This window comes from Heliangelus exortis, chromosome 1, assembly GCF_036169615.1.
Source record: "Heliangelus exortis chromosome 1, bHelExo1.hap1, whole genome shotgun sequence".
Lineage (NCBI taxonomy): Eukaryota > Metazoa > Chordata > Aves > Apodiformes > Trochilidae > Heliangelus > Heliangelus exortis.
The window spans coordinates 140,531,534-140,557,695 of NC_092422.1; the positions used below are offsets into that span (position 1 = coordinate 140,531,534).

General features: G+C 40.2%; 2 protein-coding genes across 6 annotated transcripts in view; one reads left to right on the top strand and one right to left on the bottom strand.

Moving 5' to 3' along the window:
* Nucleotides 1–19,655, top strand: CHPT1 (choline phosphotransferase 1). Of its 2 annotated transcripts, XM_071728247.1 has the most exons (9): nt 4–458; nt 7,479–7,626; nt 8,977–9,118; nt 12,640–12,724; nt 14,226–14,357; nt 14,737–14,895; nt 15,501–15,626; nt 16,110–16,220; nt 19,493–19,655. In XM_071728247.1, the coding sequence occupies exons 1-9, from the start codon at nt 216–218 to the stop codon at nt 19,535–19,537; spliced, it is 1,191 nt and encodes a 396-aa protein (XP_071584348.1). In that variant the 5' UTR covers nt 4–215; the 3' UTR covers nt 19,538–19,655. The 2 variants fall into 2 exon arrangements, with proteins under 2 accessions (XP_071584356.1, XP_071584348.1); XM_071728255.1 differs by lacking the exon at nt 16,110–16,220 and having other exon boundaries at nt 1–458.
* The window catches only part of SYCP3 (synaptonemal complex protein 3), a 12,359-nt gene continuing 5,509 nt past the window's right edge, over nt 19,313–26,162 (bottom strand). For 3 of the 4 annotated variants that reach the window (XM_071728273.1, XM_071728264.1, XM_071728281.1), the window contains exons 5-10: nt 24,219–24,336; nt 23,056–23,155; nt 22,312–22,410; nt 20,544–20,576; nt 19,715–19,819; nt 19,313–19,572 (exon numbers count right to left, since the gene is read on the bottom strand). In XM_071728273.1, coding sequence (XP_071584374.1) covers nt 19,519–19,572; nt 19,715–19,819; nt 20,544–20,576; nt 22,312–22,410; nt 23,056–23,155; nt 24,219–24,336 — 509 coding nt within the window. In that variant the 3' untranslated portion in view covers nt 19,313–19,518. The remainder of the gene's footprint in view (nt 19,573–19,714; nt 19,820–20,543; nt 20,577–22,311; nt 22,411–23,055; nt 23,156–24,218; nt 24,337–26,162) is intronic. The other variant, XM_071728290.1, reaches the window with a different exon arrangement.

Here is a 26,162-nt window from a genome sequence, read left to right on the forward strand (position 1 = left end):
GACTCCAGCCTCGGGGTGAAGAAACCCAGGGCGGCCTCCCCGCGCTGGTCGTCCCGGGGGCGGTGGCTCCCCCCCAGCAGGGCCGCTGCTGGGCGTCGGCTTCTTCCGCCTCCCGCCGCTGCCCTCAGCGCAGCCCCGCCCCGCCCGACCGGCGGCGGCAGCAGCGGTGGCGGCGTCCCGACCCCGCACCCGTCCGGTGTGCGGCGAAGGCCGGCATGGCGGTGCCGTGGGTTGTGCCCGCGCCCCTCAGCCCGGCGCAGCTGAAGCGCCTGGAGCAGCACCGCTACAGCGCGACCGGGTGCTCGGTGCTGGAGCCGTGGCTGCAGCCCTATTGGGCCTGGCTGGTGGAGCGGGTCCCGCTGTGGCTGGCCCCCAACGCCATCACCATGGCCGGCCTCCTGCTGAACTGTCTGACGGCGCTGCCGCTCATCGCATTCTGCCCCAGCGCCACCGAGCAGGTACCGCCCGCCACGGCCCGACGCTGCCTCCCCGCAGCCTCTCCGCTGCCTCCCCGCAGCCTCTCCGCTGCCTCACCCTTTCCCCTGCCTGCCACCGCCTCCTCCCGCCACGGCCTCGCCCTTCCCCGGACACCTCCCCGCCGTGGGGTCACTGGACACCCCCCCCCCTCTTCCCCGCCCCGCTGCTACCGCGGCTCGGCCCGGTGTGCAGGAGCCACCCCGGGGCCTCCTAAGAGTGCCCGGAGTGTTCAGGGTGCGGTCCGGTGACAGGCACATAGGCGGGGTCCTTCCCCGGGGAGGGAGGGGTAAAGTAGCGCTGCGGGTTGGAAATGGAGGGAGCTGTGATTGAGGCAGTGATGCCTTGGTTAAAGGTGAGGTGGGCAGGCTGAGAGATGGAGGTGTGGATGCCCAAGTGCTGTGGGGGTGGCATGGATGGGATGGGTGTGTGCCCACCATCGCCTCCTCGGCGCTTTGCTGACCAGCGGTCCCCGTGGGGAAAGGACTTCGACCAGGTGCTTGGTTGTGCTGGATGCTGTGGGGCAAAGGCGTAGGCAGGCTTAGCCTGGTGCCTGGGACTCTCAGCCTCCTCCAGGGACCATCTCGTATCCCACGCGTGTGCCTTGCTCGGGCAGCTTGCTGGGAAGGAGATAAAAGCTCTGTCAACACTAACAGAGGGGCCGTGAAGGTTGAAAGTGCTGCTGGCCAGGAAAGGCAGTGTAGGATGTGCCCTGGAGTGGGGCAGAGCTGAGGCCACTTCAGCGTTGTTTAACTCGTGATAAAGGTTGGGTTGCAAATGTGTTATCTGACAGGAGCTCAGATGCTTCCCGACCTCGCGTGGAAAACGTTTAATGGCTTTACCTTCCAAAGGGGAAACAGGCTCGTTAATGTGGGCTGATGGTGCTGTTGCTTAAACTGGGTTGCCAACAGTTTCACTGCTGATTTAAGGAGCTCTGTCAGAGCTTCCCAGCCTGCTACGAGTTTCCCAGTGTAGAGTACTTATGGTAGTTAGGGTGGGAAATATCAGGGGAAAGTTGCATTGTGTAAGTAAAATATCTTCAAGGGTGACTGCTTTTTTTTTTTTTTCTTGTCTTCTGATGGGCTTAAATCCTAATGGTAGAAATTGTGGTTGGTTGAGGTTTTTTTAGTGACTTAGATATACTTTGGTGAGTATTCTTGTTGACAGAAGCAGCCTTTGGTTTGTGTAGTTGCATTTTTTGTTACGTTAGCAGATGTGTTTGTGGCAGGCATATTGGGAAGCTGATCCAGACCAAAATTGATTTTGCTTTGCTTTAACCCTAATCCCTTTTCTGATTTGCATCACTTACATAGAGGCACTCTGTGGCATTCCAGACAGTGGAAGGTAGAAGTGAATATTTGGAAATCACAGATTGTCTTCTGGTGGCACTCTTAGAATTAAAATGTTTGTAGAACTGCTATCTTTAGCTTGGTTTTATGATGTAAATACATACCGTGTGCCAGCTATGTGTCTGAATGTCCATTGTAGCTTTTTCTCTTTGCTATTCAGAAAAAAGAAAAAACACAAAAAGAGAAAGTAAGTAAGTTATTTTTTCCCATGAGGACTCCAGTACAAAAAGATAAATGTTGTGGAAACTACTCCTTCCAGGAAAGCTTTGGTTGAGTTTTAGGAACCTTACTGTTTTGTTAGGTTTTTTTACTTGTGGAAGCTGAATTTTCTAAGAACTTACACTTCAGGCTGAACTTCTAAGTTCAGGTATTGGTATATCATTTATGCCATGGTATAAAGCCAGACTTCTTTTTCTGTTGGGTTTTTATTGTCTCTGTGCTGTGAGAAGGGCTTCCACTTTCTCTTGCTGCATCACTTAGGGCATCTTTATCTCTCTTTTGCTTGTTTGATGACTCAGCTTGTCTTCCATCTAAGATGTCACCTTACTGGATGGCTTCTTTTAAAAAAACTGCAACTGTTGCAACACTAATAGAATCATAGATTAATTTGGGTTGGAAGGGACCTCTAAAGGTCACCTAGTCCAACACCCCTGCAGTAAGCATGGACACTCAACTAGATCAGGTTGCTCAGAGCCTCATCAGGCCTCACCTTGAATATCTCCAGGGATGAGGCCTCAACTACCTCCCTGGGCAACCTGTGCCATTTTTCCACTACCCTCATGGTAATACCTGCTTTGTATTTTAGATCTGGATGTGCAGGCTGGAAGGGCTGGGCAGAAGGTGGAACTGAAAACGATGTTAAAGTTGATTGTGTTGCAGACTGAACTATTAATAGCATCATGCTCTTCAGTGTCCCCTCTCCATACTGCCAAACCACCTCTTCCCCTCATAAACAATTCTTGATTACCTGATGGACTAACCAGAACTTGTTATATTCTCATGGTGGAAATGTAGGAGCAGTGAGCAGAAGACTCAGATAAAATAACAAGCAAGTTTTGGTTTTAGGTGGGGGTTTTTAATGAGTTGATTTTGTGGTTGGTGTTGTGGGTTTTTTTCCCTAACTAATCCTAAGTGTATAGTTTCTGTTAGTCCTTTATTGAAAACAATGAAATATTGATGTTTGTACAAATAGTGCAAAACAAGAAAGACTGGTAGTTAAAATCCCATGGAGACTAGCTGCTAGCAGATGCTTAGAAAAAAAGATCTTTCCCCAGTATACCCTTCCAGCTGCCAAAAGACTGTGGTTTAAGGGTTTCTCAGCGAGGGACTCTACTCATGTTACTTGCTAGAGGAGCAACTGATAGATGTATTTTCCCACAGATACCTTCTGCCTCATGACCTTGCCTTTTGAATTGTTTTGAACCTGTTTGTTATTTCAGCTTCCATTATGCCCTGTTACAGTGAATTTCTCTAGTTAATAACATTTTATGCAGACACACTGCATTTCATATCTAAAAACATACAAAACTCCCTTGCTCTCTGCTTTCCCTATACACTGCTCTTTTTTTTTTTTTTTTTTGTAATCAGCACCACTACTGATTAAAAGCTAGTTTGTTACTTACTCTCATGATAAGTTTTTGCTTTATAAAATACTGTCTGCTTCAGTGGTATCTTCTTGTCTAGCAGGAACATGGGTTGTATCATCATCTCCTGTAAATGCACATTTCAACAGGAGCCTTCTTACTAGTAGCTAAAGCCATTAGCAGACTGTTGTAACTAAAGTCCACATATGTAGATTTTCATTAGGTCTTTGTCCACTGTCCTTCTCTGTGTAATTTAGGGCAGCAATCTATAGAAATAATACATGGGACTGCTGCATGAAGTGTGTTGGTGAGGAAGATGCTATTCTCACATTTCATGTTCTGTGACTTTAAATATCTTTTTCTGCAAATATCTATCTTCTTTGACTGCATGCTGCTTTGCTCCTTTTCTTTCTGTTTTTTTCTCCTTCCCTCTTTTTTTCCCCTTCCCTCCCCCCCCCCCCTTTTTTTTTTTTCTTTTTTTTAACAGTGTGTTGGCAGCATTGGAGTGTAAAAAGAAAGAGCACTTCTTGAGTGAGGATTTCCATTTTATCCCCTCAATTTCACAGTGAAATGCTTTGGTTTCCTGCAAGCTGACTGCTATAAAGTATTTGCAATTACTTTATTAGGTTTTGCACATGAATCATGAATCTCTCGTTATCCCTTCCTGTTCCAGGGAAAACTGACATGTTTATTTATTTATTTTTGCATCAACACTAGGAAAAACAATGGCAAAGCATAATTCTCGTATCTTATTAAAAGGAAGAAAGGAAACTGATCCTGCTACTTTCATGGTTGCTCATGGAGGAGACTGGCTTCAATAATGCTTTGAGCTCAGCCACAGGTCTCTCTGAAATACTACAGGATTCTAGAAATTTAGGACAGGACTTTATTTTGTATTTCATTTATACCTAAGAAAAAAGAAAAATACAATAATACAGGGTTTAAGCAAAGAGCCTTTCATACTGATGAGAGTAAAAGTCTTATTCACTGGGGTTTTTGTAAGACCTACGTTTCTGCTGTCTGTAATTTCATGGAGATTACCAGGAACAGAGGAAGACAGGAAGAAAAAAGCAATTACAGGTTGGTACTTTGGAGAGTGATGTTGAAAGGGAGCAGGGGCTCAAGGGTTCTGGTGCAGAGAGCAGAGCTGGGGAGAGAAAGGAGGTTTGATACGGCTGGCTTGGTAGAATTGCTTAAAAAATGGTTTAGTGCACTTACAAAAGGATTGTATACCTTGCTGAAACATGCTATTTAGAAAGTCATTCATTAAGGGGGTCTGAAAAGAAGGGGAGTGTCTAGGTGGCCCCAGCTAGCTCTGCTATTAGCAGCTTGAAGGGAGAGGAACATTGGCAAAGTGCTGTGTCTGCTTTTCTATCTCTCTTTTTAAAACTCTTAAAAAAAAAAAAAAAGAGAGAAAAATGAACAAAAAACTAAATAATAATAAATAAAAAAACACACCAAAAAACCCAACCAAAAATCCCAATAAACAATAAAAAAACAAACATCAAAACATTCAAGGGATGGTCTTCATTTTTTTTCCTGTCAGAGGGAGAAAGGAGGAGACTATATTGACAGGCATGACGTTATTTCAATGGCAAGGGCACAACTGAGCTTTGTTGGAGAGGGAATAATGAAGTAGAAAAGAGGGTGAACTGTAGCAGCTGGAATGAACTGGGGACATGAGAGTGTGGAGGAAGAAGCATTAAGTCCCTGACCTGAGAGGGGAGAGAGATATGGAGCACTGAGTGGGGTGGGGAATCCTGTTAATACCCACGGGTAGAGAACAGAGCACTCAGTGGTGAAAGGAAGAAGGAAGAGTTTGGCATAAAGGAAGGCAGTGAAGGTTCAGGAATCCCAACACAGAAGGATGGGAGGTTGTTGGGGAGAGAAGGATGCTAAAGGAATACAGAGAAACCCTGGTGTGGGTGAAATGCACTTAAGCTATAGCATGAATGTTTGTTTTTTTTTTCTCCCTGCCCTCTCCCCTTTTTGTAATTCTGGCTTAAGCAGCTATGTTTTGGGAAAAGAGGAAGTCTAATAGTAAAAATGTGTCTCTTCTGGATATGTTCCAGAGAGGGCTGTGCAAACTAGAACAAAATCAGTTGCTGTTTGTTGGATTGAGGAAACAAGATTATGACTAAGCATGAGTAATTCAGAGGGGCTGAATTTTCATATGTTGCATAAGTTTGGGCTGTTGGACTCTCTGGGCTTGAGAGCTTTGCTTGAAATTCATGGTAAGGGATCTTCTTGGCACACCTAGTCTTCTGCAGCCGTCCACACTCTTCCGTGGTGTGGAATCACGGGAGCAGAAGGATGAGGACTCACTGCTCAATCAGCCTCTACTTTTTCCTGAAGGAGAGGCATACCACACATTCCTGTCAAACACAACAATGTTGTTTTGTTTTGACGCCCTCTGGTTCAGTAGATGACCAGACCTGCTGTACCAGATCTGTGTTTGACAAGATTCTGGGGCTGTATCATCTTTCAGTCATTATTTTTCACTGAAGTGGAGAAGCCTTCTCTCCCTCCCGCCCCCCACCAGGTTTGTGTTCTCCTCTAGTTCCATGGGAATAGCATCTAGTGCTGGCCAAATAATACATTTGCTCAGACAGGATATAACTTTGGGCAGAGATAATAAACACTTCATCAGTGAAAAGCTGATGATTATTTGGAGTCTCCTGACCTTTCTGCTGAGTCTGTCAGCCATGTCAGCATTCTCAAGTGCTCCCACTTCTCTAATTTGCAAACTGCTTGGGTCCAGTGTGGGAAGCTGGCCGGGGACATCCCTGGATGGAGAGCCAGGCATTTGAGAAGGCGGAGGAGATGGCAGCTGTAGCTGTATTGAGAGGATAAGTAGCAGAGAGAATCTGTGGTTATTTGGAACTTCAGAAACCTCTGTGTACCTCTGGGGCTTTGGATTTTACCACTTTACCATTAGAGCATCCACTGAAACTGCTAAATGAGTAGCTGATCATGAGTGATCTGTGGTTGTTACCACTTAGGCTTGATTTGAATTGAGAGCCTTGGGTTAAAATGTTCCAGATGGTGTTTCTAAAACCGCTCAGACACCTGTTCCCCTGTTCTTACTAGGACCTTCTTCCCTTCTTCACAACTGTGGGGATACAGATGCATCTGCTACAGGTGTTACTGAATAGATAACATTATTGGGAAGAGGTTGAAAACTTCTACCCTCTTTCTAGGTTGTCAATAAGCAGAGCATTCTAGTTTTGGAGTCTGAGGGGATCATTGCTTTCATTTGTCTCAGCAGAAGCTAATGCAAACAGACTTGGATCAGCAGTCTTCATGATTATAGCTGTACAATAACTTGAAACTCAACAAAAGTCATTAGGTCAAAAAAGATCTCGTAAGAGAAGTTTGAGTTTAGGCTGATTTATTTATTTATTTTTGCATTTCATGTGTTACGCTTCTTTTGAGGTAAGGGAAATGTAAGCAAAGTTACCTTGAACAAGAATTTTTGTCTGTGGGTTATGGAAATTTTCTTCACGTCCTTGCCTAAAGTGCCTATATAGTCAATTTTTGTATGTTGAAAAAAGAATCTCTTTTCCTAAAACTGAATTTTTTGTTTAGTAAAACATAAAGGTTTTTTATACGTATATGTGGTAAATCTGAGCAAATTATGTAAGCATCTAACACATAAACTGCTGAGAACTTTAGTAAGTACCTTCCTACTACTTTTTTTTTTCTATTTTTTTTTTTTTTTTTTTTTTTGGGATTAAAACAGTTTTCAGCACTAAGAGTACAAATAATTGTAGAAACACTGCTTTTAAGGTGGAAAGCTGAGTCAGTTGATGCAGAGTAGAGGTTAAAGTGGTTTTGGGATTTGGGTTTTCAAGATAAATAGAAGGACCCTTGTTCCACTGAGGTATCTGGAATAGTTTATTATAGTGGCTACTACAATTCATGTGGAGACTGGCACAGGGAATTTAGTTTGTCCATTAAGTAACAAATGTAGTACAATTTTGTGCTGAACTATATTTTACATTTAATGAAATAGATTATCAGCTAAGAAACTGGGAATTGTCTAGTGACCTTTTATGTAAATCTCTTTCAGGCACCTTTTTGGGCATACATCCTGGGTGCATTAGGACTTTTTATCTACCAGTCTCTGGATGCCATTGATGGGAAGCAAGCCAGAAGAACAAACAGTAGCTCTCCTCTAGGAGAGCTCTTTGATCATGGTTGCGACTCTCTTTCCACAGGTAGCCTTAACCTACTGTATCCCATCCTCATTTCAGTAAAGTGCTGTTTTTCAAGAGAAGCTGATTAATCATAGAATCATAGAATTGGCTGGGTTGGAAGGGACCTCTGAGATCATCAAGTCCAACCCTTGATCCACTACTGCTGCAGTTACCAGACCATGGCACTGAGTGCCACATCCAGTCTCTTTTTAAATATCTCCAGGGACGGAGAATCCACCACTTCCCTGGGCAGCCCATTCCAATGTCTGATCACCCTCTCAGTGAAGAAATTCTTTCTAATGTCCAACCTAAACCTGCCCCGGTACAACTTGAGACTGTGCCCTCTTGTCTTGCTGAGAGTTGACTGGGAAAAGAGACCAACCCCCACATGGATTTGTTGAAGTTGGAAAGGACCTCTGGAGATGATCTAGTCCAACCCTCTGCTCAGAGCAGGGTCACCAAGTTCCCTTCTACCAGGATAGCTTCACCATCTCCTGGTCACTGCAGCCAAGGCTGCCTTTGACCTTTGCATCCCTGAGCAATATCAGGGAGAATATTTCAGAATTATCTTTGATAGATGCTGGGTAACATGGGTTCTGCTCTTACTGACTGCATCTTCACATGCAGTGGTCTTTGAATGGTGAACAAAGAATTATGTAAGAGCACATTTAGAGATTCTTTACAATACATAGCCTGTGTTTTCCAATAGGGTATAGATGATGTCTGATAAAGGATTTTTAGGACCCAAAAAACTGATGCTGGCATGTGATTCTGCTTTTGCAGTGAGGTGCCAAATGAACAAACAGTTTGGTGATAGGGCATCCAGCCTGGCACTTAGGAGAAACTTAATTTATATTCTTTAGAAGAATGAGTTTTAGAAAAGTTGATACGGAGTTGTCAAAAAGTAAGCAGTGCTCAGTTTTACTTTCCATAACTTAGCTGCTATTGGTGGCAATGCCTCTACTTCCCTAAAAGCTTAATGGCTGAAACATCTGCCTTGGGAGTTTGTACATTCTTTACCCCTCATTTCCCAGCAAAGTGCAGCTCTCAGTCTCTCTGAGCTGGGCCCTTCAGTTGAAGCTGTTTGTGTCACATGGAACTAAGATGACAAGGACAGAAGAGAGGAGAATGGCCACTGTAGGCTAGAAGGCAGGGCCCCTACTTGGAAGAAATGAAGTCCTGTGTTTTGATCTCTCCTGTCAGGACTGTCCCTGAGGTTTGCTGCTCAGTAAAGTATTGGTCATATCAGGACATTTTACATCACTGAAACAAAGTAATGTGATTTTTTTTTAAATTTTATTTATTTGTTTATTTTCTATTAACTGCAAGCAAAGAGGGTATATGACTAACTTGTCCATTTCTGCTTTTCAGTTTTTGTTGTCCTTGGATCCTGCATAGCAATCCGACTAGGAACAAATCCCGACTGGTTGTTTTTCTGTTGTTTTGTGGGACTGTTCATGTTCTATTCTGCTCACTGGCAGACATATGTATCAGGCACACTAAGGTTTGGAAAGTAAGTAGGTATCTTTAGAAGTACATGTGGCTTAATGTCTGAGACTGCTAGCTACTTCATTTCAATTTCTTCTTCTTTCTCCCCTTCCCCATCCGCCCCTTTCTTCCTCTCACCTTCTTCCTCACCTCCCTTCCACTCTAGCAGATTTGTTTTACCTGGCAAGAGCTTTAAATCTCTGCATAACACCAAGCAGAGGACTTGTTCTTTTAGCAGCTGATTTTAGCTCTATGCTTTGTTTGCATGTGTTTGGCTCTGTTGTCTGCAGGTTAGTTCTCAGAATCCATGCGATCACCATGCAGGCTTAGGCCAGAGATATCTTGCCTGAAATGTAAACAAGCGTAGGAGTAGAGACAGAGTAAGCATCTGCAGTACCTCTCTCTGTAATCTGCCAGCCATAGAACAGTTGCTTGTGAGGCAGCTCTGAAGCAGATGCATTTTTAGAGAAATTCCCCTGCTGATAGGTATGACTCTCACAGACATTTTCAGTCTTCCTTCCAACAAACTCTGCAACCTTTGCATCCTTTGCAGTAGGAGTTCCACAGAGCTACGGCAATGCTTGGAGAATGACCCCAGATTTATGTGGGGGGTTTGCTTTTAATCTAGCTCATACTGGCTTTGCTGCCCTTAAGGTTTTGTGTTAGGTCACAGTTCTAGAGATTGCTGTGGTGCTGTTCATGACTTGGTAGAAATACCATCTGTTCTCACTGCAGTGTGGGAGGAGAGGTCACAATGTTCATGTAGATGGTAACAATTTCAATTTCATTCTTAATAGTGTGGGGATTGCTGTCCCCTTCCTAGTCATGGCCTTTTGCTATTTTTAAAGGACAAGCTGAACTTTAGTAATGATTTCTGAAAAGAGGAAAAGATCAGACTTCTGTAGCAGCAAAACTGGAAGTATGTCATAGATGAATGCTATCCTTCTGATAACCCCAGCCACTTGCTAAGTCACCTGCTTATTGTCCTACTTAGCTCTGACCTACAAGAAGCACCTTAGCAAATCTGAGCATCACTGGGCACACAGGCTAGTGACCAGCTATCCTTGCATGCTGTTCAATGTGTGTATCAAAAAGAAGCTGTTGCTGTGATAATGTTAAGAGCTCCTTTATTTGCTGATAGTGCTTTTCACTGCACAAACAATAACTTTTCTACCTGCCCACCCATCCTACATTTTTTAAAGGACTGTTAACAAAAATAGCTGTGCTGTTAACAAAAATAGATGCTTTAGGGTGATGGTGGAAATGGGATAATTTCCATACAAAACAGGGGAGACAAACTATGCCATGAGCTCTGGGATCTTATGTACATGATTGCTTTGCTGTCCCTTTTATTCTTGCATAAAATATGAGAAGGGTTTCCATGCATCAGGAAAGCACTCCTGTACCACAGAAAAATTTTCTTAATTGAAATGTTAATGGCTTCTACATAAATATAGTTATAGTGTGTAGTACAAGCAGTTTGAAATGGCCTGGTATTCCATGCTTACTGTTTGAGGTTAAATAGACTCAACTTTTCTCCAACATGACTTATTTCTATTTCGTGAAAACAGGCCAGAGTTTTTCTAAGGCTTGCAATTTTATTTCTCTTAAGCATATAGGTGACAGTCTTACGTGAAGGCAATAGTATATTGCACTAAATATGATAATATGCAATAACATGGGAAGAAGCTTTCAGTGATGCTGTTCCTGAATTAGCAGCACCTGATTTAAAAGTCAAATGACAGATGAGAGAGTCCTAGCACTGATGGCCAGGAAGGATCAGAGCAGATGGGTACTGTGCTCCTGTCAGGTTATGCAGACTTCTGTACAGTGTCTGATTAAAATCTCTGGACTCTGATTTGGGATGTGTTATGACCAGCAGTCTGAGACTCTGTAAAATTAAATACCAAACTTTGGCTCATAAAATAATCCAATTTGTTTGAACCCAAACAACAAATATCACAAACAATATATTGTTTGAACTCCTGCCAACATCAACTGCAGCACAGGGTAGAAATTTAGGTTTTAATAGCTCAGGGTGCAAACTCTGAACAATGGATGCTTTTATGTGATGTACCCAACAAGTTCAGTGTGCAGCTACAGCCAGGCCAGGGCAGATGTAACACTTCATCCCTGGCAGAGAGAGAAAACGCTCCCTCCCAGCAGCGCTGCCCCATTTCTCCCCTGCACAAACTCTGTTGCTTGCCTTCAAGCAAATTTGTGATATGAACAGATTAAAAACCTAGAGGAGGCTCAGCAAGCTGAACAGGTTCAGCTTACAGTCTGATGATCACTGCAGCTGGTACACGTGAGGGAGGGCAGTGGCGTAGGAAGAAGAGTACCCAGTCCAATGGCCTTGAGCAACAGTGAGAACCTCAACCTCTAGTTGCAGGTTAAACATCTGCTCTTCTAAGACTAAGAGTCTGAAGCTTGTGGTGAAACTTAGCATTTTTTTTATCATCTTCCCAATGAAAGACAAGAGTTTAATGTTCCTGTGATTATCAAGATCACATAAATGTTTTCCGTTAGCCAAAAGTTAATTCCTCTCCCTTTAAAAGCACACTGCTTCCTGGGCAATCGGTTCATGTGCTAAGCAAGAGATGATATGTGGTGACTAAAGTACCTTAAAACAGCAAATTTATTCTAACTGCTTAAAGAAATGCTGCATTTTAAACATCCATTGCCACTGTTTGCTGAGAACTTCAGCTCAGAGGTCAGGTACCTGTCTGAGAAACTTTGGTGGCATAAAATGTACCTTAGGTGTGTGCACTTACTTATTGTTAAGCTTTATTGAAAGTATCTATTCTTTCCCTTGAACTTTTGCTTAAAATTTAAAATATATTTAGGTCTTCCAAAAATGTTTCAGCAATTAAATACAGACAGATGGAGTTTGGCTACCTTGTCTGAGAACACAAAAAGTGGAATGGAGTCTGGGCTTTAAGGGGCCTACAAAGCCACCTGTTTTTATAATGTCTTTATTATACCAATTATATGTCCTCTGAAACAGGGAATATCCACTTAGCTATCCACTGACTCAGTCCTCAGAACACTGCCCTTATGTTCTGCAGGCTGTATCTGTCAAATTTTCATGATATGATGGCTTAAAATAACTCTTTTCTGTCCTACCCTGCTCTTCAGTCTATACTTTTAATACTGTTGCTTTCATTGGAGATGTTTGGTTGCATTCACTGTGAGCTTGCCTTAAAGTTTGATTTGATACTTACACAGCAACAAAGCTCTAAATTTATACAAAAATCTCAGTTAACAATGTATTCATTAAAGATTTTCCCCATATTAAAATGATATGGAGCCTACTCTAGGTAACGAATATATGTTTAATTTTAACATTGTTAATTTAACCAAAGTTGTGTGCCTCATATAGAGTGTCTTTTTCAGCCAAGGAAAATCAAATTTTCTATACAGGAGGTAATATAAAGTACTTTTAAGGAGATAATTTGTAGTCACTGTTTTTTTGATCACCACCTGCCTTACATTTACAGCAAAGAGACCTTTTCTTTAACTAAAACTCCCTGTTTTTCTTCACAGAATTGATGTAACTGAAGTTCAGATATCCATAACCATGTTGCTCTTGATATCGGCATATTGTGGCACAGCAATATGGGACTATAAAGTAAGTGCTTAAATATTCAGAGTTGAGTATTCATTTCCTGGGAACAGGTTCACAGTTCCTATGATATTTGAAGCTATCCTGTGCAAGTACCATCAACAGCTATTAGTGGTTTAATGTTCTTTTCACTTACTGTACAAATATAGGGCATTTTTGTGTTGTAGTTTTTTTAGGTATAATGATGTGACTTCATACCCTCAAAGTTTAGAGCTACATAGAGGAAAAAAGACCCCATCTGCCACATGTAAACCTCTGATCTGGAACTAATACTCTGCAGATCCTTAAGCTGTTAGCACATTTTGTTCTAGTTTTATTACTTTTACGTTTTACTGTCAGACATATATTTCTGTTCAGTTAAATCATTCATAGGATGCATTATTTTAAAATTTAAAGGTTAAATTCTTTAGCAAAACTATGGGATGAAGATCGGGTTTTTTTGTTAAGTAAACCATATCTACATGCTGATGGAGATGTATTTATTTTTAAGTTACGTCAGATCTGTATTTAAAGAATTATTTTTTTGTTCATTTCCCTATTTCTGGTTTGTATTCTGATCTTTAAATATGCACGTAGTGGTTGGGATTACAAGGACATTAGACTAACATCTTCATCCTTTCTAGGGTCTTAGAAATATATAGTTCTTCTTAGTTATAGCACATGGAAGAGCTTAGACCATTCCATTAATCTAACTATAAAAGATCAATTCAAATTAATTTAATGAGTTTCCCTTAGCAACTAAGAAACATTTAGCTAAGTTTTGTTTCCTTTCCCCATCTTGCAAGATGCTTTTGTTCTATTTTCATGTTGGAAAATAAAGTCAGTGCATTAGACTTTAATTATAACTTACTTCTCTTCAGTATTAAGAAGGTTATGCTGTATCTCAAAACAATCTATATTAAAAAAATATAGTAAGTGGTTTCAATTTATTACTACTTCTGTTTTTTTTTTTAAATCCTCTGCTGCCTTTGGAAGTTTCCTTGAAACTGCAATTGATTCTGAAAGGTAACTTTAATTAAAATTTGTATCTGGAGACTATTCTAAATGCAAAGATACAGCATACAAATAACATGGACCAAAACACAAAGTGGGCAGATGGTGTTTGTGTTTCCTGTGTTCAATGTTGTGCTACCCAGTGAAATAAAAGGAACATCCTCCCCCCAACTCCCACCCCTGTCCCATGCTTTGGTGATGCAATAGTCTGTGTCAAGTTTTTGCTTATATAGTAAAAATATTTGAAGAACATCATGCTTAGCATGTTTGTAATATCCGGCTGAATTTTAAGACCAGAACTTAAGTATTCAGAAGTGTAGTTTAAACATTTTAAAAGAAATTTGTTGTCTCCTTAGAAAGAAAACCATGTCCAAACACTGTACCCTCAAGATTATTCCTGGGGAAGCAAGAGTTCATATAAAATAATTGCTTAGATATCAGTAGTTGTTATTGCTTAAAAATCAGTCTGTTGTTACCCTCAAATTTTACTATCTTTCCTGTTTTTCCTACTGAGGTGCCTTTGGTGGGCTTAGAACTGAAGTTCTTTGCAGTTTTTGGCATACTGTGTGGAACAACACTTTCTTTTATCAGTTACTTCCGTGTCATCTTTGGTGGAGGGGTTGGAAAGAATGGATCTACAATAGCAGTAAGTTACTTTAAAAATCTGAATGAGTTTTGAATAACTTATGCCCATCATTTTTTTGTATTTCAGATAATTGCATGGTTTTTACTGGTTTAAGCATTTAAAAAGACAGGCATATGTGTGTTGGATGGCTAAAACAGAGACTTTATTATCTGCTTTCTTTTTACTGAATTTCTTCTGTGTCTGGGACCAGCTATTAATTTTCTTATGAATTTGACTAGCAGTCACTGCAAAGGACACCAATAAGATACACTGGCATTGTGCTGACTTTACATGAGTTTTGATAACTCTAGTTTTGTTTAATGGGATTTGCAATATGTATTAAATCTGGACCTTACTGTGTGACTGAAGCCCAAGATAAATCTGTCAATTCACCTTTCAGGGAACGAGTGTTCTTTCACCAGGCTTGCACATTGGATTACTTATCACACTGGCCATTATGATCTATAAAAAGTCTACAACTCAGCTGTTTGAAAAACATTCTTGCCTGTATGTCTTGACATTTGGATTTGTGAATGCCAAAATCTCACAGAAGTTGGTGGTAAGGAATCTTGTTTCAGTCCTCAGCCTCCTAAAACTAAACTGGTTCTTGGCTCCATGCTTGCTGCATCAGTGGGTGCTGTGCAAGATTTTTCATTGTGCTCTGTTACAAATTTCATTAAGACCAAGACATTGAACTAGGCTGAGAGATTAGATAGGACACTGATGCAAACACATACTTACTGTTGAATGTATTACATTCTGTTGGAAGGTACACACTGTTGAATGTAGTTACAACTTAATCTTTTGATTAACTTGCTCCTAGAAATACACTGTCTGTCTTTAACATCCTAACTGGGCTCCCTTGAGATTTAGGAGCAGTGCTGTGACTTATGATTTAATTATCTGAAATAGGAATTTACTTAGATCATTAAAATGAAGAGAGAAACTTTTTTATCTTTTTTGTTATTAAAAACCTCATCAGTGGATTAAAAAAACATCTGCCTTACTACGTATTTGCAACAGAAGCCTGAGTGCTTCCCAAGAACCAGGGGGAGCAGACTCTAGCTGAGTAAGGATGTCCCACCCTGTCACAGCTGAGGTGAAGGTTTCTGATGGTGACATTGATCTTGCAGTAATGCAACTTTTTCTCTCTTTCTAACATAGGTGGCTCACATGACAAAAAGTGAAATCTGTCTGCAGGACACTGCATTTATTGGGCCAGGACTTCTGTTTTTGGACCAGTACTTCAACAGTTTCATTGATGAATATATTCTTCTCTGGATAGCACTGGTAAGCATTTTCTTTTATTCATTCCATTAAAAGCATGCCTGAAAGAATGGAGAACTGTCCCTGTCATTCCACCTTCCATTTCTGCCTTGCTCAGATTTCAGCTGTCACTGTGAAGGGAGTGCCAGGATACCATGTAATCATGTATTTTGTGAGCTGACTGGCTTTCTTTCCTTGGAGCAGAGATGTGAAAGTCAATTTACAGATATCTCTTGTAATAATGCTTTAGTTCAGGTGATTTCTTTAGTTATTCTGCTAACTGCAGATTAGCAACCTTTGTTTATCAGACTTAAGGGAATGGTTTGGGTTTTGGGGTTGTTTCTGGTTTTTTTTAAATAGACCACTCTGTGTTAAAATGCTTGTTAAACCTGTCACTTGGATAGATTAATTAAAGTATAGATTACTTTGTGTACAGACAATTCTTAAAAATACTTGAGTTTTGTTTGGTTTATTTTTTTTAACCTGTTCTGTTTTGTTCTTTTGAAGTTCATATCCATGTTTGATATGCTGAGATATGCCACTGGTGTATGCCTGCAGATTGCTGCTCATCTTCATATACATGTCTTCAGAATTTCATCTCATCAAGCTCCTGAACAGGTTCAAAACCATAATGACTGATTAAATAGGTGAAGGAGAAGAGGAGAAGCAGTTAGGGGAATAGTGAATGAAGCAGCCTCTTTTTTTGGGGGGGGGACAGAAAAAAGTTTTATGAGAAAGGGCACTCTCAGATATTACCAGATGTTAGAATTACTAAATACAAAGTCCTGCAGATTCTGATCAATATTTTTGAACCAGGCTGCATTTCTCCCTGTGTTCTCGACATCACAGCTGTTATTTCAGCGTGAATACTACACTGGAAACTTTTGCCATTTCTTGTTAAGTAATCTTGATCCTGTACTTCTGGTCTGGTGAATGCAGCCTGCAAACCCAAGAGGTTACCAACAAGAATTCAGAAAGGAATTTTACCATTCCCAAGTGACTAATATTCTGGTGTGAGTTTCCAAAGCCTTCTTGGAAATGCAGTGAAGTGGTAGTCAGGCATAACAATGTATAGTACTGCTGGAAAAATGAGGCATCCATGAGGTAAAACTACTTACTAATCTCTGTTTTAGTATTTCTAAAGAACAAGCTATTGGATCAGTAGGAAGAAAGAAGTATAGCTCAGGAAAAATTTCTTACATTTCAAAATACTGTTATGAGTGCCTTTAGGATTCGTGCATTCTAAGTATGTAACCTACTGTTACTAAATATGATTGTAGCTTGTATTTTCTTTCAAGACCAGTTTCTGGTTTTGTGGTTGTGATAAGGTTTGCCTCGTTGTACTCCATCATTAGCTAGACTTTGGGTAGTTGTGTACTTTGAGGACAACTAACTTCACCTACTCTAACTTGTATCTGTGAAACTACAGTAGTGAGTGATGTAGCTCACTGATAAACTTAAATGGCTGTGACTGACTGGCAATGCAAGCCACCTATATGTAATTCCCTCTGAAGTATGTTTGCCATCACTATGTTCATCTGCCTAATGATCTCTCTCATTTGTCTTGCATCTGTCATTGTACTTTAACCAAACAAAACTGCAAGGAACTAAACCCTGATGTGTACAGTGAAACTCTCCAAAACGGGGAGTCAGGCTCACTCTCACCCTCTCTATAAGAACAGACCCGTTGGCTAACATAATGCCTGTAGTTGAAAGGCTGCTGTTTTCATTAAAGAAAAGCTGAATTGAAGTAACTTATTATCTCTATGAACAAATCATGACTTTTACACAAACTTTGTAAGCTTATACACCGTTAAAGAGGTACTAACTACCTTTAAAGAGGTAGTAACTGAATATGTTTTTTGTAAAAAGCTGTTGAATGTGTCTGTTACCACTTCCAGTTGCTGATATGTAGCTGAGCTGTGAGTTTATAAAGTTGTTCTTGAAGTGTGCAATAAAGAATGCTATGGCTTGTTTTAAAAGTATTAGCACTGCAGCTTCTGAGCTGCACATGGAGAAAGACTTCATAAGGTGTTCATGAAACTTTGAAAGCTGTGTGTATTGTCTGCTAAATTTGGGGGGAATAAAATGCTATCTGCCACACTCCTGCCTAAAAAGGATGTACTGATACACTTGAGGGAAAACTGTAACAGTTCCTGCCAAAAGACTAAGACTATTAAATGACAATTATAAATTCCAAATGAATTCTACTACACCTGCTTGAGGCAGGCAAAGACACAGCATCTACACATGAACTTACCCAGAATGCAGGCCATGGGCAGAAAGAAGAAAAAAAGGGTAAAGACTGTTTCAGTTTGTCTGAATACTGTTGAGCAAATTAACCACCTCATTAAAAGACACAGGCAACTTTTTTAGAGCAAAGAGGTTTGGCTCCCCAGAACACTCAAAAACTTGTCATGTAGTAGTAGATATAAGTAGTTTTGAGGATAGGATTGAGATATGTGGATGATAGGAAACTAATACAGAAATCGATCAAAAAAACAGAAACATGAGGCAATACTAACCCATAACCTAGTACTGAAGATAATAAGCAAAAACTGTTCTAACTGTAGTTCATAGCATCATGTAATCATTCTTAGGGGATTGAGCCCACCATGAGCCCCATATGCCTCATCCATCATTCTAGCAATGTAACTTCTGTGTTTGCTCCTTGCCCAAGACCCAGCAGACACAGAAGAAAGAGCTCCAGACCAGTTGCTTGTTCAGCTTCAGTTACAACTGAATACAAGTTTCTGTAAATTAGCCATCTGTAATCTGGCTCACAGAACTGGAGAGCTGTTATCAAATTACTTGATTCTGAATTAAAAGTGTTAGTAAGCTGAGTCTGAGTTGGTTTTGAAATACATTATTATGAAAACATCCCATTTGTGCGTGTGGGTGTGTGGATGGTTTTTTCTTTATCTACTGTTGTATTAAGTCTAAGCATTTAAATACATTAGGAATTGCCTGATTTATAAAAAAGGATATTCAAGCATAATGTTTCTCTGTAAAAACAAACCGCATGCAAGCTAAGCTGTTTAATTTATGCAGATTTACTGTAATGAGATATATGAAAGATAAATGCTTTACCTGTAAAACTTGGGCCTCCATCAATTGGTAGTCATTTGGTATTGCAAAAAGTAATATTCCTTCTCAAAGGGTGTAATAACTTGTACTAAATAAGTGGACTAGATTACTTCTAGCAGTGGTTTTACAAGAACTATATATCCCAAAATGCATAATGTTTAATTATGCTTACTTGAGCAGATGTCATGTAAGGCTGTGATGCTCAGCTCATCATTCAACTAAAGAATTCTGCCTAGTAGATAAATTACAGTTCATAAATCTCTTATTAGTACAAAGATACTACAGTGCCTAGCCTAACAAAATTTACTTTAATTTCCTATACTGCACATCATTAAACAATCTTAAATTAGCTAGGTTATACTCTGAGCTTTTTTAACAGCTGATAATTCAGCAGACTAAGTGTTGAAACTATGAAAACCTTTGTCTGCAGCTCATGAAAGATGCCTCTGTTTGCACAGTGTACCTAAAGGCCTAAAGTTATTGCATAAAAACTGGGTAATGCATTTTTCAGTAATTCTGCCAATTGTTACAATTTAGCATTATAAAATGTGAAACAATTTAAAAGAGACCAATGCTACTGAAAGTGAGTACCAACTAGTTGAAGATGAATTGGACAGACAATAAATGGTTTGGGATCTGTACTGCCCCCAGCCCAAGTATTAAGTTTAATAATATACATTCTTAAAACATTATCAGGTACAAAGTTAGAACAATCAATGAAAGCGTTTAATAGGAACTTTAAACATGTAAACTTTAACATACTTCTCTATGGCTAATGCCTATACTTGTATCATGTTATTTAGGTACAAGTTGTTTCTCCATTGAGCCATCAGAATAACATGGACTGAAGAGACTTGCGAACAGTTGCCATCTCCTGCTGTTGCTGTTACAAGAAAAGGAGATAATAGTGAACAAATGCCATATCAATATGATTCCTTTGAGCTAATTAAATGAATGTTAAAAGACTTTCTATAGAATGTTCTATTTTTGCATTTAACTACCTTCTTCATAGTTCTGATACTTACGGTGTCCATCATAATCTTCTTCTGCAACAGAGCCATTTCTTTGCGAAGCTCACTTTGTGCACCAGCCAGGAGATTTTCGTTGCTCTTCTCCAGGTCTTCCATGCTCTGAAATTAAGGGTAATCTTCATTCAGAATTGCTCATTACCAAAGGGTTGGCTCAAAACAAACAAACCATTATTCAGGCTACAATTCAGTTTCGTAAAAAACTTGACAGACAAATCATATGGGACTTGGTACTCCAGTATACATTCCTGTTTAAACAATATAAACCCTGTGATGGAAACAGCCCCCTCCACTCAGCATCTGTGAGGTCACAGTTCTGCATTTCAGAGAAGATAGGTATTCTACAAGAAAACATTAAATGGACACCTGTCAAGAGTGACAGCAGCATAATATTATGACAACCTTGCAGACTTGAAGTAAAGGCTATAAAAGAAATAAAATTTGCTTCTCTTTGCACACTTCTGCCCAAATAAGCAAGTAAAGCTTGCTGGTTAACTTCCCTCTGTACATACAATTATGCCTAACTCTGTGTACGTGCATAGTTTTATTTTCCTTGACTTGAATTTAGTTAAGGTTATTTGAAGCTTGATTTCTACCTTTTTATCTTCTTTGAGGAGAAAAAATCCTCAAAGTAATACTTGACCTTCTCTTCAGTCAGTTTTCATCTTTGGTCAAGACTTTTCACTTTTTGGCACAGTTACTATTTATTAATGCTTCTGCAGTATTCTCTGTAAATTTCAACTATCAGAAAGTAAAAGTTTTTCTATTTGAGATTTATTTTTTGAAGCTAACAGACTAGAAAAAAAATAAACCGTATGTAACTTACCAAAACTTCAAAAAGCAAACAGTTAGGAAAAGACTGGAAAAGAAAATAGAGTTACCTAAGACTTTAATTACAGGGGCCACACAGCAACTTGGCAGAAAAGGACCTGGGGGGTTCTGGTGGACACCAAACTGAACATGAGCCAGCAGCATGCCCTGGTGGCACAGGTGGCTCCTGGGTTCCTGGGCTGCAACAGAAGTGCTCCCAGCAGGCTGGGGGAGGTGATTGTTCCCTTCTACTCAGCACTGGTGAGGCCACACCTGGGGTGCTGTGTACAGTTCCAGTCTCCTCAGTTGGTACAAGAGAGACACAGACACTACTGTATCAAACCCAACAAAGGGTCACGAAGATGATTAAGGGACAGGAACATTTCTCTTATTCGGAAAGGCTGAGAGAGCTGGGACTGTTCAGCCTACAGAAAAGTAGCCTCACAGAGGGACCTCATCAATGAGTACAAATATCTGAAGGGTGGGCACAAAGAAGATGGAGCCAGGCTCTTCAGGTGTCCAGTGACAGGAGCGGAGGCAATGGGCACAAACTGGAAACATAGGAGGACCCCTCTGAACATCAGGAAACACTTTTTTTTCCTTGTGAGGATGACTGAGCACTGGGACCTGGGCACATGTCATAGATAAGAGTCTCTAGGTAGCTCTGTTACACCATCAGCTGGCTGGACCAGACAATCTCCAGAGATCCCTTCTGACTTCGACCCTACAATAACTCTATGGTACTATGCCTCTACATTTATTACAAAACCATTTTTTTCAGGGAATGTTCATTCTTTTCACAGGTTAGATTTCCGTTACCTTATTTAGAAAAACAATGAGAGATGGAAATTCTGGGAATAAATTATTTTGTTCTTAGTGTAAATTCACAGGGAAAAACCTTTTTTCTTTGGTTTTTTTCTTTTTCTACACCCCAAAGTCAAATTTCTCAGTAGCTGTGCTCATCAGTTTTTGTTTACTGTCTAGTCTGTTAGCTACTTTGTTAAAAAAAAAAGCAAAAACAACTAAAAACACACTGCAGTTGATCAGTACGAATAATGTGTTTAGAATATATTATCTTTGTAAGTACTGTCCAAAAGAATGGTGTTAGCAGGGACTAACAAAAAATGCAAAAATGTAAAGCAACAGGCAAGTTAAATGGGACTTATTATGTAACCAGCCAGCTGGTCCTGTTTTCACCAGAAATCATAACTTCTGCCAGACTCTTCCTGTTGGACTTCAGCAAAGGCTTACCTTGAATACCAGGTTACAGGAAGGCAAAACCCTTTCTAATGAATGTTGCTTAGAAAGAGATGAAGGGAGTTCTAACAGGGCAATTTTAAGGGAATTGCAATTAATTTTCTTTAAGGATCTCTTTTCGTACATGAAGCAGCAATAACTAGAAAGGTTAATGACAGAAAAAAATTGTTATCTAATTCTCATTATGAGGGATGCTCCTGCCACCCATAATAAAAGCAGCAGACTGCAGCCTAATATGTATTTTTTATATACTGTAAAGTTTCACTTCTTTAAGTGTGGATAAAAACAAACAAAAAAGGAATAATTAATAAAATAAAATCTGGATGTTTAACTGTACTACATAACCTTTAAACAGGTACAAAACTGTGTTCAGCTAAGAAAGTATGCTCTGAGGGTTATGGTTAAATATTTGGAACAAGCAAGCCCATCAGACCCAGTGACGACACCTTTCATAAAACGTTGGATTAATACAGCTTTCTGAAGGGATGTAAGAACCAGCTGCCTTCTAAGAAGAAAATTTACTGTACCTTTAAGAATTGCTCATAGAGTTGCTTAATAGTTTTCAGCCTCTGACTTTGAACTATTCTTGCCTGTTGAAAAACCTTTTGTTGCTGACGAAACATATTCTGAAGGAAAAGTAAAAGGAAAAAATAATCACATTAGTTAACTAAAAGCACTTGGACAGCAATGCTCATGTAATTCATCAGAATCACAAGTTCTCCCTTCACTGGAAATCTGGGTAATGCAATGTGTATCTCTGCCTGGAGAGTTATTCCTGTTCTTACTAATGAATAATTCAACATCATGTGACTGCATTTCATTGTATAATCCCTATCTCCTTTCAGTGATCAAATTCTCGTATGTTTGTTTTATACAGGCAGGCATGTTTGAAGCAATGCATGCTAAAACACAACTGCTTTCCTTTACTCCATTGTTCCTTGAACCCAAAGACTATGGATACACAGAAACAGGACACATCTCTCTTCTCCATAAATGGTCCTGGCTTTTCTCAAGCCGTATGTTGCCCTAAGACATCATTTACTGCCATTTATAAACTTTCAGTAATGCACCCCTCTTCACTTAAAAATATATACCAAAACATAAATATTTACAGTTTGAGAGCCACCAAGCTTGAATGAGATTTTTTAAACTAGGCAATCATATGCTTCTTTAAACTACATAAAGTATTTTTACATTTCCTGAGTGTCTAAACAACAATATTCCTGCTTTGTGAAAATTCATGTGAAACATGTGGCATGCTGGAAACCCACCGCTAGTTTTTCTTCCTGCTCCTCTGCTTTCTGCACGTCTACATCCCATTGCTGAAATAAAGTCAGGAACTGCTGGGAAAACTCATGATTGAGCTTCTGCCTATAAACAGACAGTAGCAATAAGTATGATGAACACCACAAAGAACTGAAAGGAAAGCTAAGGTTCAACACACACATGGGGTAGAAGAAAAGGAGCCAGCACAGATGAAGAAACAGGCTATTTTGACATTTGGCCCTGACTGAATCCTTCATGTTTTGAAAAACTGGACACATATATACACAGGGTTTCTGAGAAAATGTGCATTATACACGTATAAATGAGACAGTACTTGAATACACAACTCAGGTTAAAAAAAAGAAAATTACAAATTTTGGTCCTAACAGTGTCAGGTTTTCAGAGATTGATAATGTTTTTCTCACTCAGCTACAGATCTTGGGCTTAATACAAGGGCTTTATAATGAAAAAGTGAATAGCTCATTCATTAATTCATTATCCTGTAGTTTTGCTATGTAAACTTGCATTTTGCCAGTGCAAATTTCACATACATACTTATATAAAACCACCAAGGCAGCTACAAGTACTGCTGACTTTCAGTTTTTAGCTGTCTCGTTTTTCAGTTTGTTCTACTTGTAGAATCTGTCTTTAAGAGGTTAATCTCAAGAGGTGAACCTCTTACAGGGGTAAACCTGTCTGTAAGAGATAAACGTGTCTTTACAAGGTGAAAGGAATGTTATGTAGAGAGAAAATTATTTACAATGAGAAAATTAAAATTATTTTCACTGAACATTTTTCAGTTTTCCAACAGAAATAGAAAATTTCAACTGAAGTGGAAAAAACTAAAACATTGGTTTAAAAGGATCGTTTTCCATAAAGATAAACTAAAACCAGTTTTTGAAGATAACCTTGCTCTCCAAATTCCAAATATTAAGTTTCTCCATTCAAGAGAGGAAGCACTGTGCTAAATTTACTGTCAGTTTAGCCAAGTGGATGCAACTGGAGGCAGCAGAAATAGAGGACCTGAGCAGGTATGTAACTCATAGATACATTGCTTGAGATGTACTGCTGCAAGAAGTACATCTGCAAGAAGATGGATGAACTATCCATGCAGTAAATCGAAGGGAAATTGACTTCACAGGTTTAAAAAAACAAGGGTAAATGTTACCTTTGCTCCTGCTGTGTTTTCCAAACATGTTCAATCTTCTGGTTACTCGTTTTGAGTGAGGCTTTCGTATACATTTCTAATCTTTTCCGCTTCGCTAAGAGAGCCTTGTTGATGTCAGCTAAAAACCAAGGAATATCTTGAAATTAAGCATGCCAGGATACATTGCACCTTTCATTAAAAATGCTTAATTTATGCTTTGGAGAAGAAAACATGTTTTAAGGAAAAGAAGCTAATTTGATCTGCTGTATTTAGAGCATCCCTCAGCCTGCAGTTGCCACATGCTGCTTCCCCAAGCCTCCCATAAACCCTAACCAACACCAGGCCTCTCGAGTTGCAGCTACTCACTGCCCAGCCTCAACAACTACTCTAGCACCTACTACTGCTTCCAGTCCCAGCTCTCTGAGGGGCCAAATCCAATAGGATCTGCCATGATGTGACTCAGCTTTAGCTTCTCTCATTTTGGGCTGCATGGTAGAGGGTAAGGTGTCAGTCAGGTGTTGAGCAGACCAACACAGTGAACTGGAAATGTTCACTGGTTTGAGTTTGGCATAGCTTCAGTGCTTCCATTATGTACATTTCATAGAATCATAGAATCATAGAATTGGCTGGGTTGGAAGGGATCTCAGAGATCATCAAGTCCAACCTTTGACCCACCTCTGTGGTTGCTAGACCATGGCACTGAGTGCCACATCCAGTCTCTTTTTAAATATCTCCAGGGACGGAGAATCCACCACTTCCCTGGGCAGCCCATTCCAATGTCTGATCACCCTCTCAGTAAAGAAATTCTTTCTAATATCCAACCTAAACCTCCCCTGGCACAACTTGAGACTGTGCCCTCTTGTCTTGCTGAGGGTTGCCTGGGAAAAGAGACCAACCCCCACCTGGCTACACCCTCCTTTCAGGGAGTTGTAGAGAGTGATGAGGTCTCCTCTGAGCCTCCTCTTCTCCAGACTGAACAGCCCCAGCTCCCTCAGCCTCTCCTCATAGGATCTGTGCTCGAGTCCCTTCACCAGCCTGGTTGCCCTCCTTTGGACCTGCTCCAGGACCTCGATATCCTTCCTGAACTGAGGGGCCCAGAACTGGACACAGGACTTGAGCTGTGGCCTCACCAGCGCTGAGTACAGGGGCAGAATCACTTCCCTGGACCTGCTGGCAATGCTGTTCCTGATACAGGCCAGGATGCCATTGGCCTTCTTGGCCACCTGGGCACAGTGCTTTTTACATCAGTTCTTTACACACCATCATCATGTGTTCCCCAACATGTACTTCTAACACATAATCCAGACAATAAACACACATATACCTGAAACACTAGCAGCACTGTCCAATCAGCTGACACAGAGTATCTTCAAATATTGCCTTCTGGGCATCTTAAGAATGTGAATTCTCTGTTCAGAGCTAGCGATACCTCACACAAACCTGACTGAGTACAGATATCTTGCTCTTTTTTCTAGTATCTAATGATGTTTTAGTCACACCTCATTAGTTCATGTGATTATGTACTTGAAAAAAGTATTCAAGTTAATATGTTACTATGTTTGTTTCACTTCATTTACATTTGGGGATTTAGCATGTCACAACTTAGGGTTAATATAGCAATTTTCTTCTCAGTGTAGATTTTAGGAAATATGTCAAATCTCTCTCTAATGTTCTGGGACACCTGCTCCTGCTAATGCCAAACCTATTATTTTTTGGCAAACACCATCCTCTCTCGGATCCTTTCATTTTCTTTCCTTCTATTTTTGGGTCTTCAATAGCAAGCAATCGTAGCTTTTTATCATTGAAAACTTCCTCCTAGCTAGACTGCTAGATCTACAATAGCATTCTAATCTGCACCTTAACAGCAAAAAGTCTTAATTCATGGATAAATGAATTTTTTGGAACTCCTCACTCACCTTAAGATTTACATGGAAATAATAACTGTAATAATTAAAGCCATCTGAG

Coding starts and splice junctions, on each gene's coding strand:
- CHPT1 (XM_071728247.1), top strand. CDS start 216: ATGGCGGTGCCGTGGGTTGTGCCCGCGCCCCTCAGCCCGGCGCAGCTG. Junction 12,725..14,225: donor CAGCAATATGGGACTATAAA/GTAAGTGCTTAA, acceptor TTTCCTACTGAG/GTGCCTTTGGTGGGCTTAGA. Junction 15,627..16,109: donor TTCTTCTCTGGATAGCACTG/GTAAGCATTTTC, acceptor GTTCTTTTGAAG/TTCATATCCATGTTTGATAT.